At 33.9% G+C, this 21531-nt stretch overlaps 2 protein-coding genes across 2 annotated transcripts in view; one reads left to right on the top strand and one right to left on the bottom strand.

Moving 5' to 3' along the window:
- LOC121379569 (CCR4-NOT transcription complex subunit 6-like) overlaps window positions 1–4862 on the bottom strand; it is a 98181-nt gene extending 93319 nt beyond the window's left edge. Inside the window, exon 1 of the mRNA XM_041508217.1 lies at window positions 4750–4862. The gene's annotated coding sequence lies outside the window, so the exon portion shown is untranslated. The remainder of the gene's footprint in view (window positions 1–4749) is intronic.
- A 191-nt stretch (window positions 4863–5053) lies between these two features.
- On the top strand, window positions 5054–17008 carry LOC121378837 (39S ribosomal protein L1, mitochondrial-like). Its single transcript, XM_041507175.1, has 9 exons — window positions 5054–5097; window positions 9630–9795; window positions 10323–10542; window positions 11331–11420; window positions 12406–12477; window positions 12943–13063; window positions 14546–14658; window positions 15621–15702; window positions 16685–17008. The coding sequence occupies exons 1-9, from the start codon at window positions 5073–5075 to the stop codon at window positions 16846–16848; spliced, it is 1053 nt and encodes a 350-aa protein (XP_041363109.1). The 5' UTR covers window positions 5054–5072; the 3' UTR covers window positions 16849–17008.
- Window positions 17009–21531: the final 4523 nt, after the last annotated feature.

The following is a 21531-nucleotide window of genomic DNA, read 5'->3' as shown; positions in this document are numbered from 1 at the left end:
TTGACTAAGCTAAATCCTGCCATTTTTCAAAGAAAACTTGACTAAGCTAAATCCTGCCATTTTTCAAAGAAAACTTGACTAAGCTAAATCCTGCCATTTTTCAAAGAAAACTTATTATTTTACATAATTCACTGAAATTTACATTATGGGGATAACCCCATGTTGTATTTGACCAGTTGCGAATGTTCATGCTCGTTATACAGTCGCAAATTGTGAGTTTTACTGGTGACGCAGATCAGAGACAGTAAAACCAGTATGAACGTCCACAAATGGTCATATATATCATAGTTAACCCCATTCCCCTACATGTAATACAACTGCTGCTCCTAATACCGTTTTTATATTTTATTGTTTTAACAACAACTATACAAACCATTATTACCGATTTCACTCATTCCGAATACTCTACACGACAACTGTTGCTCAATAACGAAGATTCATAATTTGGCATAGTTGCTGTTACTTACTTCCGCATTCCTGTCAGTGTTACACACGTGACATCACACAAACGTTTATAAACAGCATTTACAATGTTCATAAAATTTAGAGGAGCATGCATTTTGCTTCAGAAAAAGATTCAACGTTGGTATTTCAGGGCTAGAATTTTTTTTTTAAATCTACATGCACCAGGTGCATGCTGAAAAAAAAGTTACATGCATCCTTTAAAATTCTGCATGCACCAAAAATAAGGCAACTTCGTTTGTTTTTTTATACGAAGCTATTCGGAATTATTCGGCAATACCTATATTTATTTATTAACAGTACCGGAACGTTATACAACTGCGTTTATTACTGATTCTTGATAAAATTTGAAAATTTCACCCAACGTAAACACCTTACAGAAATCTATAATAGGCCCATTACAAAAACGTACAAATATTTGTGTTTTGTATTAAACAAGTTATCAACTTTTTTACGCAACACACAGTACTTGAAAAATATTAGCATGCACCGCGTGCACCCAGTTTTAAAAGTTACATGCACACGCAAAAATCAGCATGCACCGGTGCATGTACTAACACTGCATTTCGAGCCCTGTATTTTAAAAGTATGTATGTCCCGCAAGTTGATTCAAGTTAGTGCTGTGTTGGCAACGGGTGAAAACTAAACAGAGAAGTAGCGTATGAATATGCACAGTGTTCTCGCTGGGTAAAAATTAAATTAGGGTGTCCGCGTGGCACCACACCCTTCAAACAAAACAAAAAAAAAACAAAAAAAAGGGGCGGGGGGAGCTTGGTTACCATATTGTTGTGTGTTGGTTGACTTTGTGGAAAAACATATTTTTGCCTACAAAAAAGTTTATATGTAATACAAGCAGACTCGTCTTTTAATTGAACCGGAGATGTTAACGGTCTGACATTCATGGGCAGTTCCGGTTTTGCTGAACCGATCAAAGTTTTATTATTATTATTTTTAATGAAGATTTCAAGATATACGAAAAAAGTGATCCCCTAATGTCGGATACATTTTTTGTTATTTCCATCTTTATCGAATGAATCGATCACTGTGAGAATATATTATCGCCAGCTGATAAAAAGTAGTTTCGTTTTTGTATAGACGGTGTATATATTATTTGGCACCCAAGATGAAGTATTTTAATGATAAACACTTCCACTTCCGTTGTTTTTATAAGCAGTGATATCCCCCCCAAATTAGACGTTTATAATATTTTATAAAGAACAGCTGAATAAACAGAATGACAGAAATTAAAAATCATCATTAAAACCAATTATATCTGCAATTGAGGACAAAATATTGGATGATAGTTAGCGGAAACAAAAGACAGAATGACCGTTCTGATCACGTGACAAATTTGGCGCCAAATAAGTGAGGGGTTTTTCAATCGGAGATTGCCAAATCCGTCAAAAATAAAACTGTTTTTATTGCTCAAATAAAATATAAATTTTCTTGTTTGTATTAAACATACAAATGGATACAGGTATGGGACAAAATAGAGGCTATTAAAAATAATCTTAAATTACATTGTACAGTAACTGTCGTAAATATTTCGTCAAATGCTTTTTCGTACACAATGCGGCTTGTTTCCTTTGATGTCCGATAATACATATTACTGAATTACTGATCTTGTAATATGTATTATCTGTTATCTATCTATTTATCTAAAAGTGAAACTTAAAAAAAAATTACTTCTCATACTGACCAGTGGATAAAACATTTACTGGTCATGATAAAAAATTCACTTGCTAAATTATAATCACTCAATGACTGATAAAACAAATAAAAGAAAGTAAATAATTTTTTTATGTATAAAGGTACATTTTTAAATTTGTGTTAATTCATTATATAATGCACTTAAAAATAAAAAATTTCAAGTCTTGCAAATTTAATTATGTAATGTTTAAATATAATTTAAAAAACAACAATACAAAAACAGACCAAACAAAAAAAACATTTGTAAGTTCGTAAAACAATATGGTTATGTGCAACCTTTAAAAAAAAAAACCTGATTGACGAGACTGGTCACCGTTTATTTTGTTACGCCTGCACTGTGTTAGAGTAACAACTGTTTGGGTACCAGTCACTTAGTAGTTAAAGGAAAATTATTACGTCAAAATGACTGCAACATTTTGTTAATTTTGACTTTAATAAAATTACATCTGTAAGTATATTCATTTCAGGGATGGGGCATAGATTACTGGTGACCATATATTCATTAGTGAACTGTTGCATGTGAATGGAAATCAAAAGTATTGACTTGTAGATCTGTTTTCCTTTTTACATATGATTGATGTTGGTTGATTTTTAAAAAAAAATTCATTCAATCATCATGATGGTTTATTTGTTTACCCCTCACTGACAACCGGGCTCTAACAATGTACATATTTGTGGAATACTAGTATATTTGTGACTACTAGCATTTGCATTTTTTATTTTTCATAATATCGGCAAATTAATCACAGAAGTGAACTCGTCCCTTTTTTTAATGGTTACAACTTTCACGGTCCCGGTAAAGAAATTCACGGGGTCGGTGCGGGGTCCTTCCAGCCCCTAGGGGAAACACTGGCTGTGAGATATGTTATATTTATTGTGTACAAAGTCAAAACAAGGGTGTAAAAAGTTCCTGTCGTCGACCTTAGGTACATCCAAGTCAAGTCTGCTAGCTATTAAATATGGTCTGATTTATTTGGTTAAAAGTCACACAATTTGCTTCGATAACTAGGGGCGTGATGAATAATAATAATGTGTAAGAACAATCGATTAGGAACGTTTATAACTAATCATCACATTGAATGATTGATAGAGTTCAACCAATCACTGAATCAATTTTCAATTTAGTCCGAAGGGATGTAGAATGTGTGGTGGTTCTACTTCCAGACCTTGTTACATACCCTATATGTAGCTAGTATTCAAAACTTGTGGCACCATGTTTTAAACGTTTCTCAACTGAAATAGTGCAACAAATGGACACACAACCCAAAAATGTATAACCAACCATACTCACTAAATCTAGGGGTGCAGCGATACGGTCAAAACCGTATTGCGATATATTGATATATAAAAAACTGTACTGCAGTATGTATTGCAATATAGTTGATATTATTTAAATTTAATATTTATGGGCTGGGTTTTTTTTAATGAAAACAGAAGGCATAACTTTTTAAGGATCTTTATTAGTTTCAGCTGTCAGGCTGAATGTTTTAGGCCATATTTGTATTTTTTAACACAATACTAGTCTACTAGAACACCGGTGTGACGGTGTCAAACTATTCATAAATTGTCATATTCGGAAATCCTTACTATCGGGCTTTTCCGTTGCTGCTCGTTTGACAAAGAAATGTACGTATTGAGTTGCAATGTTTCGCCAGATCGACCGAACCAGATCCGAGGTATTTTAAACGATCGGCCGAAGTATTCAGAGTTCAGTGAAAAACAGCGAAGTGTGATTCTCACTTGTTGTTTATTTCTTTGAAGATGATAGCCGTAGCCGTATTCCAACATAAATGAACAATCAATAATAATGTGTAAGTAACAAAACATTTATTTGTAATTATCGTTAACTGGTTATTTTCATTGGACTTTTAGCACGTTTTGTTCAGAAGTTAGAACCAAGTATAACCGACCTATCACTTCATATGCCAACAAGTAAGCCGACTACACTTGACGTGATTGTTACATTTCCTGTCATCACCAATTAATAAAATGATGTGGTTTTTGTTTGTTTGTTTGCCTATTTCAAATCAAATAAAATACAAGGAAAAAAAATAGTGTATAAAAATCACGAAACACAAAACTGTACCACGGTTCGTATCGAGCTGATCAATTATCGCGGTATACCGGTTTATCGTTGCAGCACTAACTAAATGCCGACTGAACATGGTATAAACATTAATGTTATTAAATGGATAGCTTGACCACTCTTAAGCATGCATAGCAGCTATTTTACATTAGTAGTATTGTTTTTATTTAAACGAAGATCTAGAAAGACTTGTCGAAATGCTGTAAATATGTTAAAAGTCCCTATGGTTTAGATTCCAGTATTTACATTTGGTTCCAGCATTTAAATTTAGGTTAGGGTTAGTCCTGTTTAGAGTAATGTAGATGCTGGAATGGTCAGATGTATTTTCATCATTTTAAATATAAGTTAACTGAAAGAAAAAATAATAATACACAAAATAATGTCTACAGTTCTAATTTTTATCAACAAACTTTATGAAATTATAAGTCAAATGGCAGACTACAATTGATAACAACAATGCCCTTTACTAAATTAACACATTAACGAAATACCTTCATCTATGTTCACAAAAAGAGTCGCTGTTTGAGTTATTTTTTTTCAAATCAGCTGTTTACTCCACTTTATTTAGTATTCTACCATTAAAAACGAATATGGCCGACTAAAGATGGTGAACATTGTAAGCAGCATTTCTATTGGTCAATCTGGGGGAAATCCCTTAGAATCAAATAATTATATATAATGTCTAATTTATATTTTTAAAATATAAATGCTTAGTTATAAATATATAATTAAAAGATAAATTAGTAAGCAGTGAATTATATTTTATTTCAAGATTTGTAAGAACATATTACACAGGGTAATCTCCCTTACAGACATGTCGGCCATCAGTGTTTTGCAAGGTAGAAGAGTTTGTTTGATCACGATAGTAATAAGCCTTTTGCATTGAAACAAAAAATAATAACATTAAAAAGAAAGGATCGTAAACTCAGAAATAATTTTAACCCATTACTTGTTACTTATTGTGTAATTAAGTGGTAGACGATCCATGACGAACGTGATCGTGATGATCATGAAATCATTCAAATTATGCCATTTTTATGGACAGCTGATGAACGGAAAGAAAGGAAATGTTTTATTTTTAAAACGACGCACTCAACACATTTTATTTACGGTTATATGGCGTCAGACATGTGGTTAAGGACCACATAGATATTGAGAGAGGAAACCCGCTGTCGCCACTTCATGAACTACTTTTTTCGATTAGCAGCTATGCCAAAGGGTCATAATAAAGTTATATGCACCATCTCACAGACAGGGTAGCACATACCACATGGTCGATTTGTACCATAGTCAATTCGTACCTAATTTGGTTGTTTCATACCCTGGTCATTTCGTACCATTGCAAAAGGTCATTTTGTACCCTAGTCATTTCATACCTTGGTCATTTCATACCATAACTGGTAGACATATTTTTCTATACAGGTATATGCAAATAATATATTCGCTTGCTATATACTGGTACAAAATTATAAGGGTACGAAATGACTTTACACAATGGTACGAAATGACTATGATTCTGCAGGGCAAGTTGCTTCCCTTTATTTAGCAAATTTAAAATGGCAGGAAAATGTTTTATGTTGTTGTTGGAACATTTATTTTGTTAATAATTAAGCAAGTACTTGAATCGGGATTTAATGAGTACAGTAAGTTATACATTTTTGGTTTGTGTGTCCATTTGTTTCATATTTTGTTTGAGAAATGGTTGAAACATGGTGCCACAAGTTTTGAATACCAGCTATATAAATCCCCATCGGTGGTCCCATTGGGTTATTTCACATTCCAGTCACTTCACAATGACAGGTGTATTAAAGGCAGTGATTTGTTCTATCCTCTTTGTGGGATGGTGCTGTTTTAAAGTTCTTTCATTAAATACACAGACCTTGCCTTTTAAGGTGTGCAGGTGCGATCGCGCTCGTACAGCGCACATAATATCAATCTGGCGAGTGTGAAAAATAACGCACATTACACTTAACAAACAGCGCACGTAAAATAATTTTGTATATTGATTGCCACTATTTACCTTATGTAGCTGATAGAAAGATCCGTTTAATAATACCAGAAAAAAATGTTATATGGTAGTGTCCATGCAAGATTTTAATATATGACTGGTACTTATCTTTGCTATACAAATCGGAAAACACAGGTTTAATAGACATCTTCGAAGACGTCCCAGTCCGATCAAAACTTCTTTGCCTATTTAATTTATTATTAATTAGAAACAGTCCACTTTTATAAGGTAATAGATCACAACATCTGATAAGGATAACTCATTTATACTGTTCATATAGTTATGACAAAAAGATAAAAGGGATTGAATTAAAGGGACATTCCTGAGTTTGCTGCATTGTAAGATGTTTCCTACTAATAAAATATTTCTACGATTAAACTTACATATTATAAATACTTTTTTGTTTAGAATATCAGTGTCTGTATATTCAATGTGTTTCTGGTCGTCTTAATATTTGTAAGAAGCCCAAACTGGATTTTGTTTTCAAATAATTTCGTACGTACAAAAAAATAATATTTTAGGAAATCAAATGAAATTTAACCTAGTACAAATATTAGAACGATCAGAAACACATTCAATATACAGCCACTAATATTTTATGCAGAAAAATATACTTGATATGTAACTACAATCGTTGAAAAGTCTCTGTTAGTCAATAACATCTTAAAAATTACAGCAAACTCAGGAATGTCCCTTTAAATAGTGGCTTCTGTAGCCTACACAAATGAACTCGTTACGGAAATCAGCAAGTCGGTAAAATTGTCTCGATTAGTTCATAACCGTTGGCCTACAAAACGTACGTGAGGTCCCGAAAATGGCAATTGTGAAATTTTATACTTTCTTTAAAAAAATAATAATTAAATTTAGACGGAATAATAAAAACAAGGAAAAGAAATGATAATAGATATGCAGGAATAAGCATAGGTATTTTCTTGTCTATTATTTTTCTTTTTTATCTTTTAAAAAAAAATCAAATAAAACTTCATTTAAATATTTGTATTTCAGCCAGAGGTTAATGAATGTGCATATGTTATTTATATATGTACACACTATAGTAACAGTAATCAATGATCATTGCCGACTATTTAATTTTTGTTTCATTTGTTAGAAAGTCACAGACCATGTGACTGGAACATGATTTGATGCACAGTACTCTGTGGCATATTGACCAGTCAGAGCTATCGGGGTCAGATTATTTTTACTCTTGGAATTCTGCACACACACGCTGGTCTACTTGACAGCTTATTACATATTGATGATGGTGTCTGAAATTATGGGGGGAGGGGTATTATCTTTATTATGGCATCCCACGTTTGAAATAAAATCCTTTGTAATGACAGATTTTGTCAGAGTTTGTATATTTTTTTATCAACAACATTGGGGCCGTTCTAGATCAATGACATAACGCTGTCAGAGCCGTTTATAACTTGTAGCGGCAGGTCAAATGACGTGTTACAAAATGTTGAGGGAGGGAGACTGGTGGTGTAATTGTTCAATTAAAAATGCCATGTGAATGTCAATGTCCCAACCAACACTATAAATTGAAGTAATTGTAGGCCTATGGTTCACGAGTTATTTAAAAAAATTTTTTTAATAATATGAGTCGGTAGTACACACCTGAGATGCTTGGGTCGTAGTTCATGAACCACCTCCTCGGAACCAAAAAGAAAAAGAAAGAAATGTTTTATTTAACGACGCACTCAACACATTGTATTTACGGTTATATGGCGTCAGACATATGGTTAAGGACCACACAGATATTGAGAGAGGAAACCCGCTGTTGCAGCAAGGGATCTTTTATATGCACCATCCCACAGACATGGTAGTACATACCACAGCCTTTGATATACCAGTCGTGATGCACTGGCTGGATCCTCGGAACCAGAGGTTTTTTCCCATCCCAACTATCCTAATCATGTTCGTTGTACATAATAATGAAATTCAAGACGAGTTGATTACTATATATGTTTAGCTGCACGTTCATCAAACCATCTAATACTGAAAAGGTATATATATAATTGTGTGCATCAAATTATCTGAATAGTAAATATTGTAATTAAAAAATCAAATTGTCTGCATCAGTGTATACATGTCATAATTATATTTCTATAATACTACTTCTGAAACTTTTTAATAAATTATAACTCCATTCCTGAAAGGGAAAAGAAGTCGGACGACACTAATGAACCAAAGAACATAAAATTATAAGAAAACATTATTGGTTTATTGGTTCATTTTTGCAACATATGTCTCTACATTTACATGTACCAATTACTTCATAAATTAATAATGCTTGCATTTCACTCATTTTGAGGAGTGTGATTTTTCACTCTCCTAAGCGTTTTGAGGTGTGCGATTTTTCACTCGCCTTTGTTTTTCAAAAGTCAAGGACTGAATACATATATATATATAAGCAAGATGGTGTGTATATTTTTTCATTAACTAGCCAACTGGTAAGTAAATATAAAGTGCTGCCTTTCCCCCTGTAATGTAGACATCGGTTGATTTTCGGGTATTGTAATTTGTAAATTATTGCAAGCCTACAGACACTGAATTACCTTTCGTAAGTGCAGGTTTTTTACTTTGTTCATGCCTTTAGTAACTTCAACTTACTTTTTAGATAGATAAATCTATTAAACAACCTCTCATCTAGAAACCCCACCCCCCCACCACCCCCCCCCCCCCCCCCCCCCCCCCCCCCCCCCCCCCCCCCCCCCCCCCCCCCCCCCCCCCCCCCCCCCCCCCCCCCCCCCCCATTTGGACACTGGGAACAATTGCTCTCCTACATATTTTCGGCAGAGCAGTTTATTGCTCACCATCAATTTTCAAATGTCAAGCACTGTATGCCTTTTGTGCCATTGCAAAATATTTTTTCATATAGTAATTTTTAAATAAGATATAGCCCAAGTAAATATTCATGCACAGACATCACTGTAAAAAAAAATAATGCTTAGATTATGAATTGCCATTTAAGATGCTACCATACTGATACCATATAAATTGACATGCTATGGAAAGCTAAAAAATTACTGTCCTTGAACCAGTCTGATGTGTGTGATAGTGTTAGCTCCCCGTCAACAGCGAAGTTTACATATTACGAGTTGGATTGGGGCACAGCATGTGATGTATGGCTTGCAGCTTCTGGTATTGTGTACTTTAAACAATCCAATTGCAGACATCAAGATTGTGCGTGTGGCACTAATATCCATAATGAATATAGGCAATGAAAAAACTGACATATTCTGGTTACATTCTTTGTATATTTTTGTAACCAGCAAGGAAGCACATGACATGACTGAATTACTGATTATCATATGTAACTGATTTACATTATTCTTTTTTTTTTTCTTTTTTACCCCCCAGCTTTGAGACCATTATTGGTTGCTGCTTTGAGAACCACATGTGTTAACAACCATGCCAAGAGTACATTTGTACCAGTCCGACACAAAACTACCAAGAATCAGAGAAAGAAGGCGCCACATGTTGCACAAGACAAAGGAAAGTGGTTAAAGAAAGCAACAAAGCAAACGTAATTAAATTTACAAACCAAATTTTGTCATCAAAGATTTGTCCATTAAGTATGAATCACATGCACATGTATATAGAACATTTCACCCAGACTGCCAGTATTTAATTTATGATAAAAATTACAAACGGGCTTGAAAATGTCGCATAACACCCTCTTGTTTCTCTCCGCAATATTGTTTTGTAATGCATCCCCATATCCCCCTGCCCCTACAGGCCCGTAGCGGGGTGGGGGGGGGTGCCCCCCCTCCAATAATTTTGGCTTGTGGGTTGTTGTTTTTTTGGATAACCCTTCCATTTCGACTGAATGTAAAAGTTGTTGCGAGACTAATGCATTGTGTTAATGGCAAGAGTTATAGTAACGGGCAAATAACCTTTGAATCGTGCCCCCGGACCCCACAAATAACTTGTGCCTTCGGCGCTTGTTCAATTGTCCCCCCCAATAATGTCCACTATGCTATGGGCCTGCCCTATATCTGGAGCATTTTGTAATTGTTGAATAGTCAGTAATATATTTTCATTTGTTGCTAGTGTTACTGAAACAAAGGACACAAGAGCAACAGAAACAGAAGCCTGGTTGTCACGGAAACCAGTGGATAATGTGTGGATCAGGACATACTACCCACGTCCCAGGTATTCCTTTGAAGAGGCTCTCGCCATGCATAGGGAGTATGCCATTCCCGCCATGCTTGATAACGCAGAAGGAGTCGTTTATGCAGACATGGAGTTGAACATGACAACAGCAAAGAAGGTATGGTCAGCAAGGATTGAATTGTCATATTGGCATTGTTGTTTTTTGTTTTTTTTTATTATTTTGTATTAATTTTTCTTTTTCTTTTTTTAATTATTTTGGATACATGAAATTGCATTGAAAATTAAAATACTTTTAAAACAGTTTTGTTTTAAGCAATATACATGTACATGTATTTCAACCTAATTAGTATGTCATATTGCCATTGTTATTATTGTTATTAATTTTTTGGTAGATTGTTTTTGGATACATGCATTACATTGTAAATAAAAATACTTTCAAAACAATTTTGTTTCAAGCAATATGCATGTACATTAGAATCCTGCTAATACAAAAGCGCCAGTGTAAAATTGATTACCTGTTTAGTCAGAGATACTGCAGGCATTTACATTGTACCAAAGTCAAGGTAAAATAAGTATTCTGACAATTACTAAATCAATATGCTCTAGTGTTGGTGTTGGCAAAATAAGCTTTAAACTTTGTATGTGTATCTTGACATCAGGTATGTTTTTGATTTTTTTTAGGGTAGGGTATGGATTTTCGTGACACAGGAATGTGTAAACTACTTTTTAAAAATGTCACTGTTCAATTTTGAGTCTACATATATCTACCTGCAGAAAATGTTGAGACTTTAGATTTTGATTTTTATCCATTTTACCCTCTGGGAAAATCCCTAGGAAAAAATAGGAAAAATTAGTTACACATCTCATATAAAACAATATTACATGTATTAAGCTAGCATTGTCTAATGTTTTTAAAATCACACTTTGTTTATGTTATGATTCCAGACAAAGTTTATGAAATCGGTGTCAAGTACTTTACTTCTCCCCCACCAGTTCGATGATGAGGCTCAAAAGAGATTTGCTGTTTTCTGTAAGGTAGGTGGTTTGGATACCTAACTTTTGGATTAAAATGTATACTTACAGAAAAACATTCCTATATGGCACAAGGTTTATATTTAACAGTATTGAAGGGAAAATGAAATTGTTTCAAGAAATTCTTTATTGGTAATTCGTAATTTTAAACCAGCCTCGGTGGCGTTGTGGTTAGGCCATCGGTCTACAGGCTGGTAGGTACTGGGTTCGGATCCCAGTTGAGGCATGGGATTTTTAATACAGATACCGACTCCAAACCCTGAGTGAGTGCTCCGCAAGGCTCAATGGGTAGGTGTAAACCACTTGCACCGACCAGTGATCCATAACTGGTTCAAACAAAGGCCATGGTTTGTGCTATCCTGCCTGTGGGAAGCGCAAATAAAAGATCCCTTGCTGCTAATCGGAAAGAGTAGCCCATGTAGTGGCGACAGCGGGTTTCCTCTCAAAATCTGTGTGGTCCTTAACCATATGTCTGACGCCATATAACCGTAAATAAAATGTGTTGAGTGCATCGTTAAAACATTTCTTTCTTTCTTTCGTAATTTTAACCATATACAAACATTACTGTTGGTTTGAGATAATTTTATTTGGAGAACAGGAAGTTTTTTCTACAAGTATATTACAGGTTTTGTCTCCATCCTTGTGTCTGTCTGTCTGTCCCACATATAGTTTTCCAGACTTTTTTCCGGCACTACCCCTAAATTTTGAGCTGAAATTTTGTGTATAGCTTTATTATGTACTGTAAAAGTTCGACTTTCATGGTGATTTACCCATTTTTCACAGAGTTATGGCCCTTGAATTTAGGAGATCTATATGGAAATTTACATTACGTTGTTTGTGCATTTGACCTCATAATCTCTTACAAATCTAATTTATTACTAGAGAGTTGGTCTGATATCCTTACATGTGTTAATAATAATATTGGTAGCAGTTATTAAAAGTTTATTATGTATATATAATTGGGGTTTTTTAATTTCCAAATTTCCAGAAAGCCGAAGACATTGAAAAAGCAAAAGAGCTAAAAGCTGATTATGTTGGTGACATTGAACTAGTCAGACAGGTATGACTTGTTTGAGGTCTGGATGTTTGTGTTGTGTTTTTGAGTTGTTATATCATTACAAATAATAGAAATTACATTTTATATGGAGATATGTTATGCTGTCCTATCATATTATAGTATATTTAGTATAGAGATGTGTTATATCAAATATCATCACCACTGATAGAGATTATGTTTATTTTTAGGATATATAGATTAAATTGCAGCCCAGTCAGTTTTAATCTAAGGGGTGTGACACATCATGCCCCTCGTTAAAACCAAGGACACTTCCCATCTAATACTGTTTAGTCGAGGAGTAGAGTTTTACAAATGCGATATTTCGCTTTACTGGGCTTTAGAAATGAAAACCTGAGTTTAATATAGGAATTGTAGATCAATACTTGATATTGGACTTTAAAAATGTATTAACTCATTGCATTAATAGGGTATGCAAATTGATGCTGTTAACCTGAATTTTTATTACAGATTCAAGATGGGTCATTAGAACCGTCAGATTTTGAGTTTGCACTTTCTACTCCGGACATATTTGTTGAATTGATTCCAATAAGAAATATACTAAAAGGCAAATTTCCTAACAAAGGAAAAGGTGAGAACATTTCAATATTTATATTATTTTTGGTAAACAATTTTTTTTTTTTTTTAATGAGTTAAAATGTTTTTACTTTTCCACAAAAATAATTTTCAGATATCTTTTTCTAAAATTGGCTTTATATATTTACATCATTAAAAGACAAAAAGTGATTTTGTAGCTTATATCACACACGGATCCAGTTCAATTGGTATAGACGGAAGGTCTGTTGTAGTGTTAATGAGTTGTACCAACAGATTGAAAATATACTTTTATGTAGCATTTAGTTGGATAAATCTTCAAATATACACCTGCAAATTATGCTGGTTTTAATTTTGCACTTCAGCAGTCATGAAAGTTTTAGACAACATGCACAAAAAGTCCATCACAAATGTACTAAAATGAGATCAAGTTCACCACAATAATATTATATGGATTCTTTTTTTTTTATTATATGAACACATCTCGCATACTCACTCCTATAGGTAGTACTAAACCAAATAACTTTCGGCTGGGTCAAAGTTTGAGGTGCACCAAACTTTTGATAGAGACGTGAACACCACAAGTCCTGTGATTTGTGATAAATGTGAGTGTGTTGGTTGAAAAAAAATAGTTTCATCTGGGCAAAAAATGTATGCAATTTTATTTCATCTAGTACCACTGTGACAAGTAGCCTTGTGCTTGAAACATGTATGGGGTACCTGTAAAAAAAGTACTCAAATTGTATGCTTAACTAGAGTAGTCATAGACGCTACCGGTTATCTCAGAAATGAGCAGCTTGACCCCCCAATTTGTTCCAATTCACTTTAAGGGTGAGGGGTGGTAGTATTTATATCCGTGTCCTTTATGTTGATTGATACGTTGCAGGTAGGAGTTTTTGCCACATATGTTACTATTGTTGTCTATGGGATTTGATTTGGTAGTATACACCCTACAGGACTATCAAACCTTACATGTAAGAACAACTTGGGATGGCGGTGTGTCGCGTACTATTACTAGGCCATTGTGTCCTACTTTTCACGGTCTACTGCACAAGTAAATCAAATAATTTGTCTGTATTCACATAATTAGAATTCAGTCATACCTGGGATACCTGTAAAAAAAAAAGTACTCAAATTTTGTGTGTACCTTGGGTAGTCATAGACGCTACCCGTTATCTCAGAAATGAGCAGCTTGACCCCTAATGTTTTCTGATTCACTTTAAAGGTGAGTATTTATATCTCTGGCATTTATGTTGATTGATACGCTGCAGGTAGGAGTTTTAGCCACATATGTTACTATCGTTGTCTATGGGATTTGATTTGATAGTGTACACCCTATAAGTACATTGTGTACATTGGATCCCACCTCTCCTCAGTATAAACATACTATATGGATGACGCCTGGAAATTATGCAGGGTTCATACAGGTTTAACTAAATGGCCTTATTCAGGTCTGGAAAGCTATGGAATTTTGTACTTTAATTACTTACAACAATGTGTACGGTGTGGGTTTTTTCAGGTAACTTGAATTCCAACATTGAAGAGATGATAAGATATTTCAGAAAAGGCGTTTCTTATGAGTCCATAAAAGAATCTGATGCTGTGAGCAAATTACAAGTACCTTTTGGGAAAGTGAGTTTCTTTATTTCTGTACATTCAAATTGTTCATTGCTGGATGAGTTCTTACAACTAGTCTGTTATCTTATCTTATAACGGCTGGTTTATGCGATTTACTTTAAACCAAATGACTACTTCGGGAACCAAGCAAAATAGTTTGCAAACATTAGCGAAAAACGGTGACCAATTAAATATACAATTGAGGAAAAAATATATCAGTGGTCACAAAAGACTTAATGACCGTTCTGATCATGTGACAAATTTGGTGCACTCGCCAAGTTCGCCAATTGCGAATTTTAAAAACAACTGGCAAAATTTATTTTAATTTGGCAAATAAATTTCTTGTAGTAATTGCTACTTTATTAGAAAATACCTGGGTTTTTTTGCAATTTTTTAAAGTTTAAATAGATGATTTGGCGAAATTTTCTGCTCATCCGGAGCTAGCCCTGAAATTAGGTCCTACTAGTAAGTGGATTGAGCCAGTGATTGCCGATCAATAAAAATAAAATAAATTGGTGTTCATTTCTCAAATACAATATAACTTTTTTATGTGTCTGTCAAATAAACAAATGGACATAGGAATGGGACTGTTAACAATATGGATTAAATAACGTAACGGTAATCTTTTCAAGCTTTTGAAGATTTTATTTTTGAAATGTCACCTCTTTTAGAATTTTTGTATTTATGTTTGACACCCAATAGCCAAGGTGGTTTTCATGCTGGGATGTCATTACACGTTAACCTTTTCATTTCCACTCAAGGTTCTTCTCGACTGATACTTTAAATCAGTCTTTTTAAAAGACTGAGTAAAATATTCCATTATACATTTGATTTTTTTTTTTACACAGAAAAACAATTTTGATGTCCACAATTTATGGCATAATAGCAGTGGATCATTATTCTGTTTTTTAAATAAAGTATTTGCATATCTGTTTCCATCTTTGAAATATTTACATAGTCTTAGTATTGCTTTTCAGCTCAATATGTCTGACAAACAGCTGCTCGAAAACCTACACACTATAATCCAGTCCATCTGCAAACAAAGGCCAGAAAAATTAGGTACATGTATAGTACTGGTATCATTTAGCAACGTGACATCATTTAGTGATCGCCTGATTTGTCCGTATATCAATGATTCTTTGCTTTCCTATTCTACAGATCTGAATTAACTTTACAATTAAAAAAATGCCAGGTTTTTTTCTGTCATTACTTTCAGTTTGGCTTCACATGATAAAAAGACTAGGAAAAGTGTTTTGGAAACAACAAAAATATTGTAGTGTTTGTGCAGTTTGGTCAATATATAAATAAAACACCCATACTGAAGAATGTTCTCTGCTGTTTGAAATATTTTCCTGATTAGTTTATCACAGGATTTGACTTCAGTTATGTCAATTAGCAATTTGCCAACTAGTGGATTTACTGATCAAACTTTTACGGTTGTTTTTTTATTCCATTTGAGTAGTAATAAAATATCTTCCAAATTTGATAATTATCAATGATCAAAAATAGAACATAACTCTGAATAATGAAATATATTTCATTATTCAGACATGTTCTGTTTTAGATACTAGATAATTATCAAATATCCATTAAGCCAAACAAAAACCTACCAGTAGGAAATGCTTATCTTGGAGTTATTTCTTAATGTATTTATAGTTTTTTCCCTAGCTTGTTTTAGCATAGTGCAGCACCATGCATCACTAGTCTAGCACCATCTTGCCTTAATTAGCACCATGCTGCCCTGAGATTAAACAAGCCTTTTTCAGTAATTAATTCCAAAATTTCCTTTATAAAACACCCAAAAAGGTATTATTAATTAATGAAATATGCCTTTTATATCTTTTGCCATTCATTTATTAAAGCAAGCACACAAATAACAATATTTATTTCAATTATTTTTTGCGTAATTTTAATGAAAAACAAGTGCCCCGAAAAATGCAAAAAATGCCCCCAAAATGTTTGGTCTAACATGCCTTGCCTAATTTCTAGGGAAATCACTAATTTAAAATAACTTTGTAATTGTTTTATTTCTTACTTGCAGGCCCATTTATCAAAAAAATGTTTGTTATTGCACCTCCATCAACTGAACACTTCTTGTTGACAGTTGAAGATTATGTTCCTGGTTACAAAACCAAGAAATTTGTGGAAACAGAAGAAGAATCTGATACAGATGTCGATGAACTCAGAAAAGAGGAGGCAAATTAAGTGACCGAAGTGATTATAGACAACTTGTGCTGCCATTTAAATGTTTTTAACCTAAATTATCTAAAGGAATTAATGAAAGCTCAGTTTACAGACAATTCACAGGAAGTAAAAGTGTGATCCCAATACAAAAACAGCAAATAAAGATATGTTTGCATAATAATTGTGGTTTTATTAGTTTTATGGAGGAAACTAAAAGGTGGTTACATCACAGTAAACCATTGAACAAGCCTTATTTGTGATGCAACCTCAATGTCATTTAGAACTTTGTTAATGTTTTTTGTGAACTTTAAGACAGCATAAAAAATATAACATAATTTTTTACATTCATGAAAATATGAAATGAACAATGGAACTGCTTTACACTGTGTATGATAGCATAACACAAATGTTAGTTTTTGGTTCACTTTGCTTTTTTTGCTTTTTTTGCTCAGACAAATGGTAGTACTAAACCAAATAACTTCCGCCCGCCTGGGTCAAAGTTCGAGGTGCACCAAACTTTTGATAGAGAAGTGAACAACACAAGTCCTGTGATTGGCGATAAATGTGTGTTGGTTATAAAAAAAATATATATAGTTTCATCTGGGCAAAAAATTTATGCAATTTTACTTCATCTAGTACCACTGACCGGCCTCGGTGGCGTCGTGGCAGGCCATTGGTCTACAGGCTGGTAGGTACTGGGTTCGGATCCCAGTCGAGGCATGGGATTTTTAATCCAGATACCGACTCCAAACCCTGAGTGAGTGCTCCGCAAGGCTCAATGGGTAGGTGTAAACCACTTGCACCAACCAGTGATCCATAACTGGTTCAACAAAGGCCATGGTTTGTGCTATCCTGCCTGTGGGAAGCACAAATAAAAGATCCCTTGCTGCTAATCGGAAGAGTAGCCCATGTAGTGGCGACAGCGGGTTTCCTCTCAAAATCTGTGTGGTCCTTAACCATATGTCTGACGCCATATAACCGTAAATAAAATGTGTTGAGTGCATCGTTAAATAAAACACTTCTTTCTTTTTTCTAGTACCACTGTATCAAGTAGCCTTGTGCTTAAAATATTTATATCTATTTCAACATTAAAAAACAGCGGGGGGGGGGGAGATGCGGTAATAAACTCTGGATGTATACTAGTATAAACTGATGTTATGGCTATACCATCACACTTTTAACCAGAGGAGCTAATTTTAATTCGATTGAATGTTTACATTCATGGTGAAGGACCGGGATGTAGTCCAGCAGTCTGTCAGTCCTGCATCAATCTTTATCAGTGGGCCCTTTGGGCTATTTCATTTTAGCCAGTGCTGGTATATCAAAGGCTATGGCTGTCCTGTCTGTGGGATGATGCATATAAAAGATCCCTTGCTACTAGTGAAAAAATTTACCTGGTTTCCTCTCTAAGACTGTATATCAAAATTACCAAAATATTTGACATCCAATAGCTGATGATTAATAAAATCAATATGCTTTAGTGGTATCATTAAACAAAACAAACATTAATGGTGATCCTCTATTCTTCTTTTAACCGACGTAAACAGTCCACTTTAGAAAGAATCCCTTTGTTTGATTGAAGTGGGGAGAATGCAGCATACACAGGTTACTGTATGTTTTTATTTTAGAAGTGTTGCTCAGCTTCAGTTAGTTGAAATCATTCATCAGTCCCATGTTCAACTGACACACTCTCTCCATCCATTTGTTTAATATAATATGTTATTTCTGTTAATGTGCAACTATTAGAATTGGTCAACGGGCATAACCTATATAAAGACCTTTCCCTACTGAAATAATACACGGCCGATGTGGACTGCAGCCTCAGTTATTTAAAGCAGAATTTTATTTATCTTGCTGTAAATACTTAGTATTAATACATCTGTGTGGAGAAAGATACAGTGAAACCCCTGTAAACTGGATACCCTTGGGACCAAATAAAATGTCCAGTTTTTAGAGGTATCCAGTTTAGAGAGGTTAAGTTCTTTACTGATTTTTTAAAAAGGACCGTGGAAAATGTCTGGTTTTGAGGGAATTCCGGTTTATAGAGGTTTCACTGTATAATGTAAATATTACATTTGTATCTAAATTTGAGCCAGAAAAACAAAGACCAAAGGACAAACGAGTGAACAGTTTTATCAGATGAAATGCTTGCTTTCTGCTTCGAAATATACTGTTTTCGTTTAATGTTAAATTGGGCAAAATAACAAGGTGTTGATATTGATATGATTTTAACTGTGGCTATTACATATGCTCGCTAAATTGATTTTGACAGTGTTAAATAAATATGAATGCAGCCTAGTTGGTGATTTTGACTGTTAAATAAATGTGAACGCAGCCTAGTTGTTAATTTTGACTGTTAAATAAATGTGAACGCAGCCTAGTTGTTGATTTTGACAGTGTTAAATAAATGTGAACGAAGCCTAGTTGTTGGTATTTAAAATGATAGTCATTTTAATAACTGAATAGTGGAAAGATAAATAGTCAATATGAAGCACTTCTATTGTATGGTGGTAAGACAATTCTATTATTAGAACTTAACATTTTGGTTTAACCACTGTATGGAGTTTAACAACTATGGACAATAAAAGTTGACAATTTGTTTTCTTGCTCCGTGCCAGACATTAAATTTAGTTTTAAAACAAAATAAAACTAACACTGGTTCAGTTAAAAATATTTATATATCTCATTCACTATAATATTAAATTTGAAAAGTATATGTTACAAATTTGCAAAGCAAACAATTTGCATACAGGTTTATTTTGTTTTACGTTCATTCTAACGACACTGGTACACAAGGCAAACATGATCATGTTAAACACACATAGCATGTATCATAGCTACAGTGATTCAGGTTAATGCCCCTTATACAACAAATACAGATCCATGTAGGTATTTACTATGTACAGGTTGAATGGCAACAGCAATTCAACAATGGGGTTAGTGTGGTGGTTATCTTGTAATGATATGTGAAATAAGGCCCTCCAGTATCTGATGGTTTTCAAAATATTCTAACGAAAACTTAAAGGAACAAAGTCCGAATATGTTCACTGATCAGAGTATATACAAGTCTTCGAGACATCTTCATAGGACTTTAAGGGAAGATGTTGTCATACTGAGTCTGAAAACAATGTCAGTGCTACTTACTGATATGTCCCAGGCTGAACTGGATAGCCAACTTCACTCCGCAAGTAATGATTACTTTCACAACAAAATTATTTGATGAAACAATTATAACTTCCTGTTCATTTACTAATGAAATATCCAAACTGTCCAGAAATTGTTTTCTTAACAAAAGTTCTTTGCTGATCAGACTTAATAACATATATATATATATATATATACATTTGCTAACAAATGTAACAGACTGTTAAAAATTGTGATGGTAGTTGTTTGTCTACATCAAAATGTAGTGGTAGGACAAAATGAAAGAGGTTGACGCAATGAAACAATTTTGCAATAAATCTATGTATACAACTACTTAGCTTAGCACATGCCTACTGAGTAATGCCAAATCAGCAGTAATCTGAAAATGTGCACCATCCGAGGCAACATTTGTGTCTTCATTACACAAGTTCTTCTGTTAGATAGTGTCGCCAGACTGAGGATTAGATGCAGAAGCAGCATCTTTGCCCAGCACACCTACCAAATGATCAGTGAGGAGTCTGCAATAATGCCAACACAACAGTCTATGTCGCTAGGTCACTGTATATGTCTAGCAATAGATGTAGTAAATTATTTTGAACAATCATATTTTCAGAAAAAAACATGAATTTGCTTAATAGTAGTCATTTTTGTTACCATAGGAACAACAATGTATAAATAATTTCCACACTTGATTACATTAATATTCAGATGTACCATTCCTCATGTCCATTACAAATACTAGTATGTTATTAAGTTCAACATATCAGCAGGTAGCCATACGAAACCTTGTCTTCAGGGTCCACCATCCGACATAACACAAGCAAGTTTCATTTTATCATGGTGACCAAACTACGTCACTGTGACCATCTTTAAAGTGGAAACCGTTCCGGACAAGCAATACTAACACGAAGGTACACTTTCAAATGCTGTTGCTGTAAATACTTGAACCAACATTTTTACTGCTTAAGAAAACCTTTAGTCTGTTAATATTTGTTTTAACACATTAAACAGGTATGCATTAACTGTATAACGCCTGTTGATTGTATTATGGATTTATGGCTTTGACACTTTATGACTGTCCGTGTCTCCAAGACATTAATCCACTTGTTACCCGTTTTCAGTGAAACATTGTGATGTAGTTTAGCCACCATGTTTATACAAAAGAGAGGAAATTTTAAAAACTTGATTATTATATAATTTCTCCTTCCTGTTTAATAGTTTGATGGCCAACATCATTTGGCATCAGAACTGCTTGTAAAAAAAAATTCTGTAAGTTTCAGGTTTTTCTAGTCAAACAAAAATACAAGAAATTTTGTCACAGTAAAATTGGAAATTATAAAAAAATTATATAAATGACCTTAAATTAGATTAGTCTGGATGTCATGTATAAAATAACAGTATGTTGTGACAATCAAATTTTAAACAGGAAGTAGCAGAACAAACCTGAAGTAAATGAAGCTAACTAAACTGCATAAATAAAAAGATACATGTATATTATGGAAAATATATCTGGCCAGGTTTTATGTTAAAACACTAATATGGAGGGTAAGAAACAAAAAT

The sequence above is a fragment of the Gigantopelta aegis genome, chromosome 8 (genome assembly GCF_016097555.1).
Source record: "Gigantopelta aegis isolate Gae_Host chromosome 8, Gae_host_genome, whole genome shotgun sequence".
NCBI lineage: Eukaryota > Metazoa > Mollusca > Gastropoda > Neomphalida > Peltospiridae > Gigantopelta > Gigantopelta aegis.
Note: the sequence above shows the minus strand (reverse complement) of the source record. Positions and strands in the feature narration are given on the sequence as shown.

Bases quoted from the DNA above. Each gene is read 5' to 3' on its own strand.
- LOC121378837 (XM_041507175.1), top strand. From the start codon at position 5,073: ATGTCGGCCATCAGTGTTTTGCAAG. The intron at 13,064-14,545 runs GTGAGAACATTT...GGGTTTTTTCAG, and splicing joins ATTTCCTAACAAAGGAAAAG to GTAACTTGAATTCCAACATT. The intron at 14,659-15,620 runs GTGAGTTTCTTT...ATTGCTTTTCAG, and splicing joins TACAAGTACCTTTTGGGAAA to CTCAATATGTCTGACAAACA.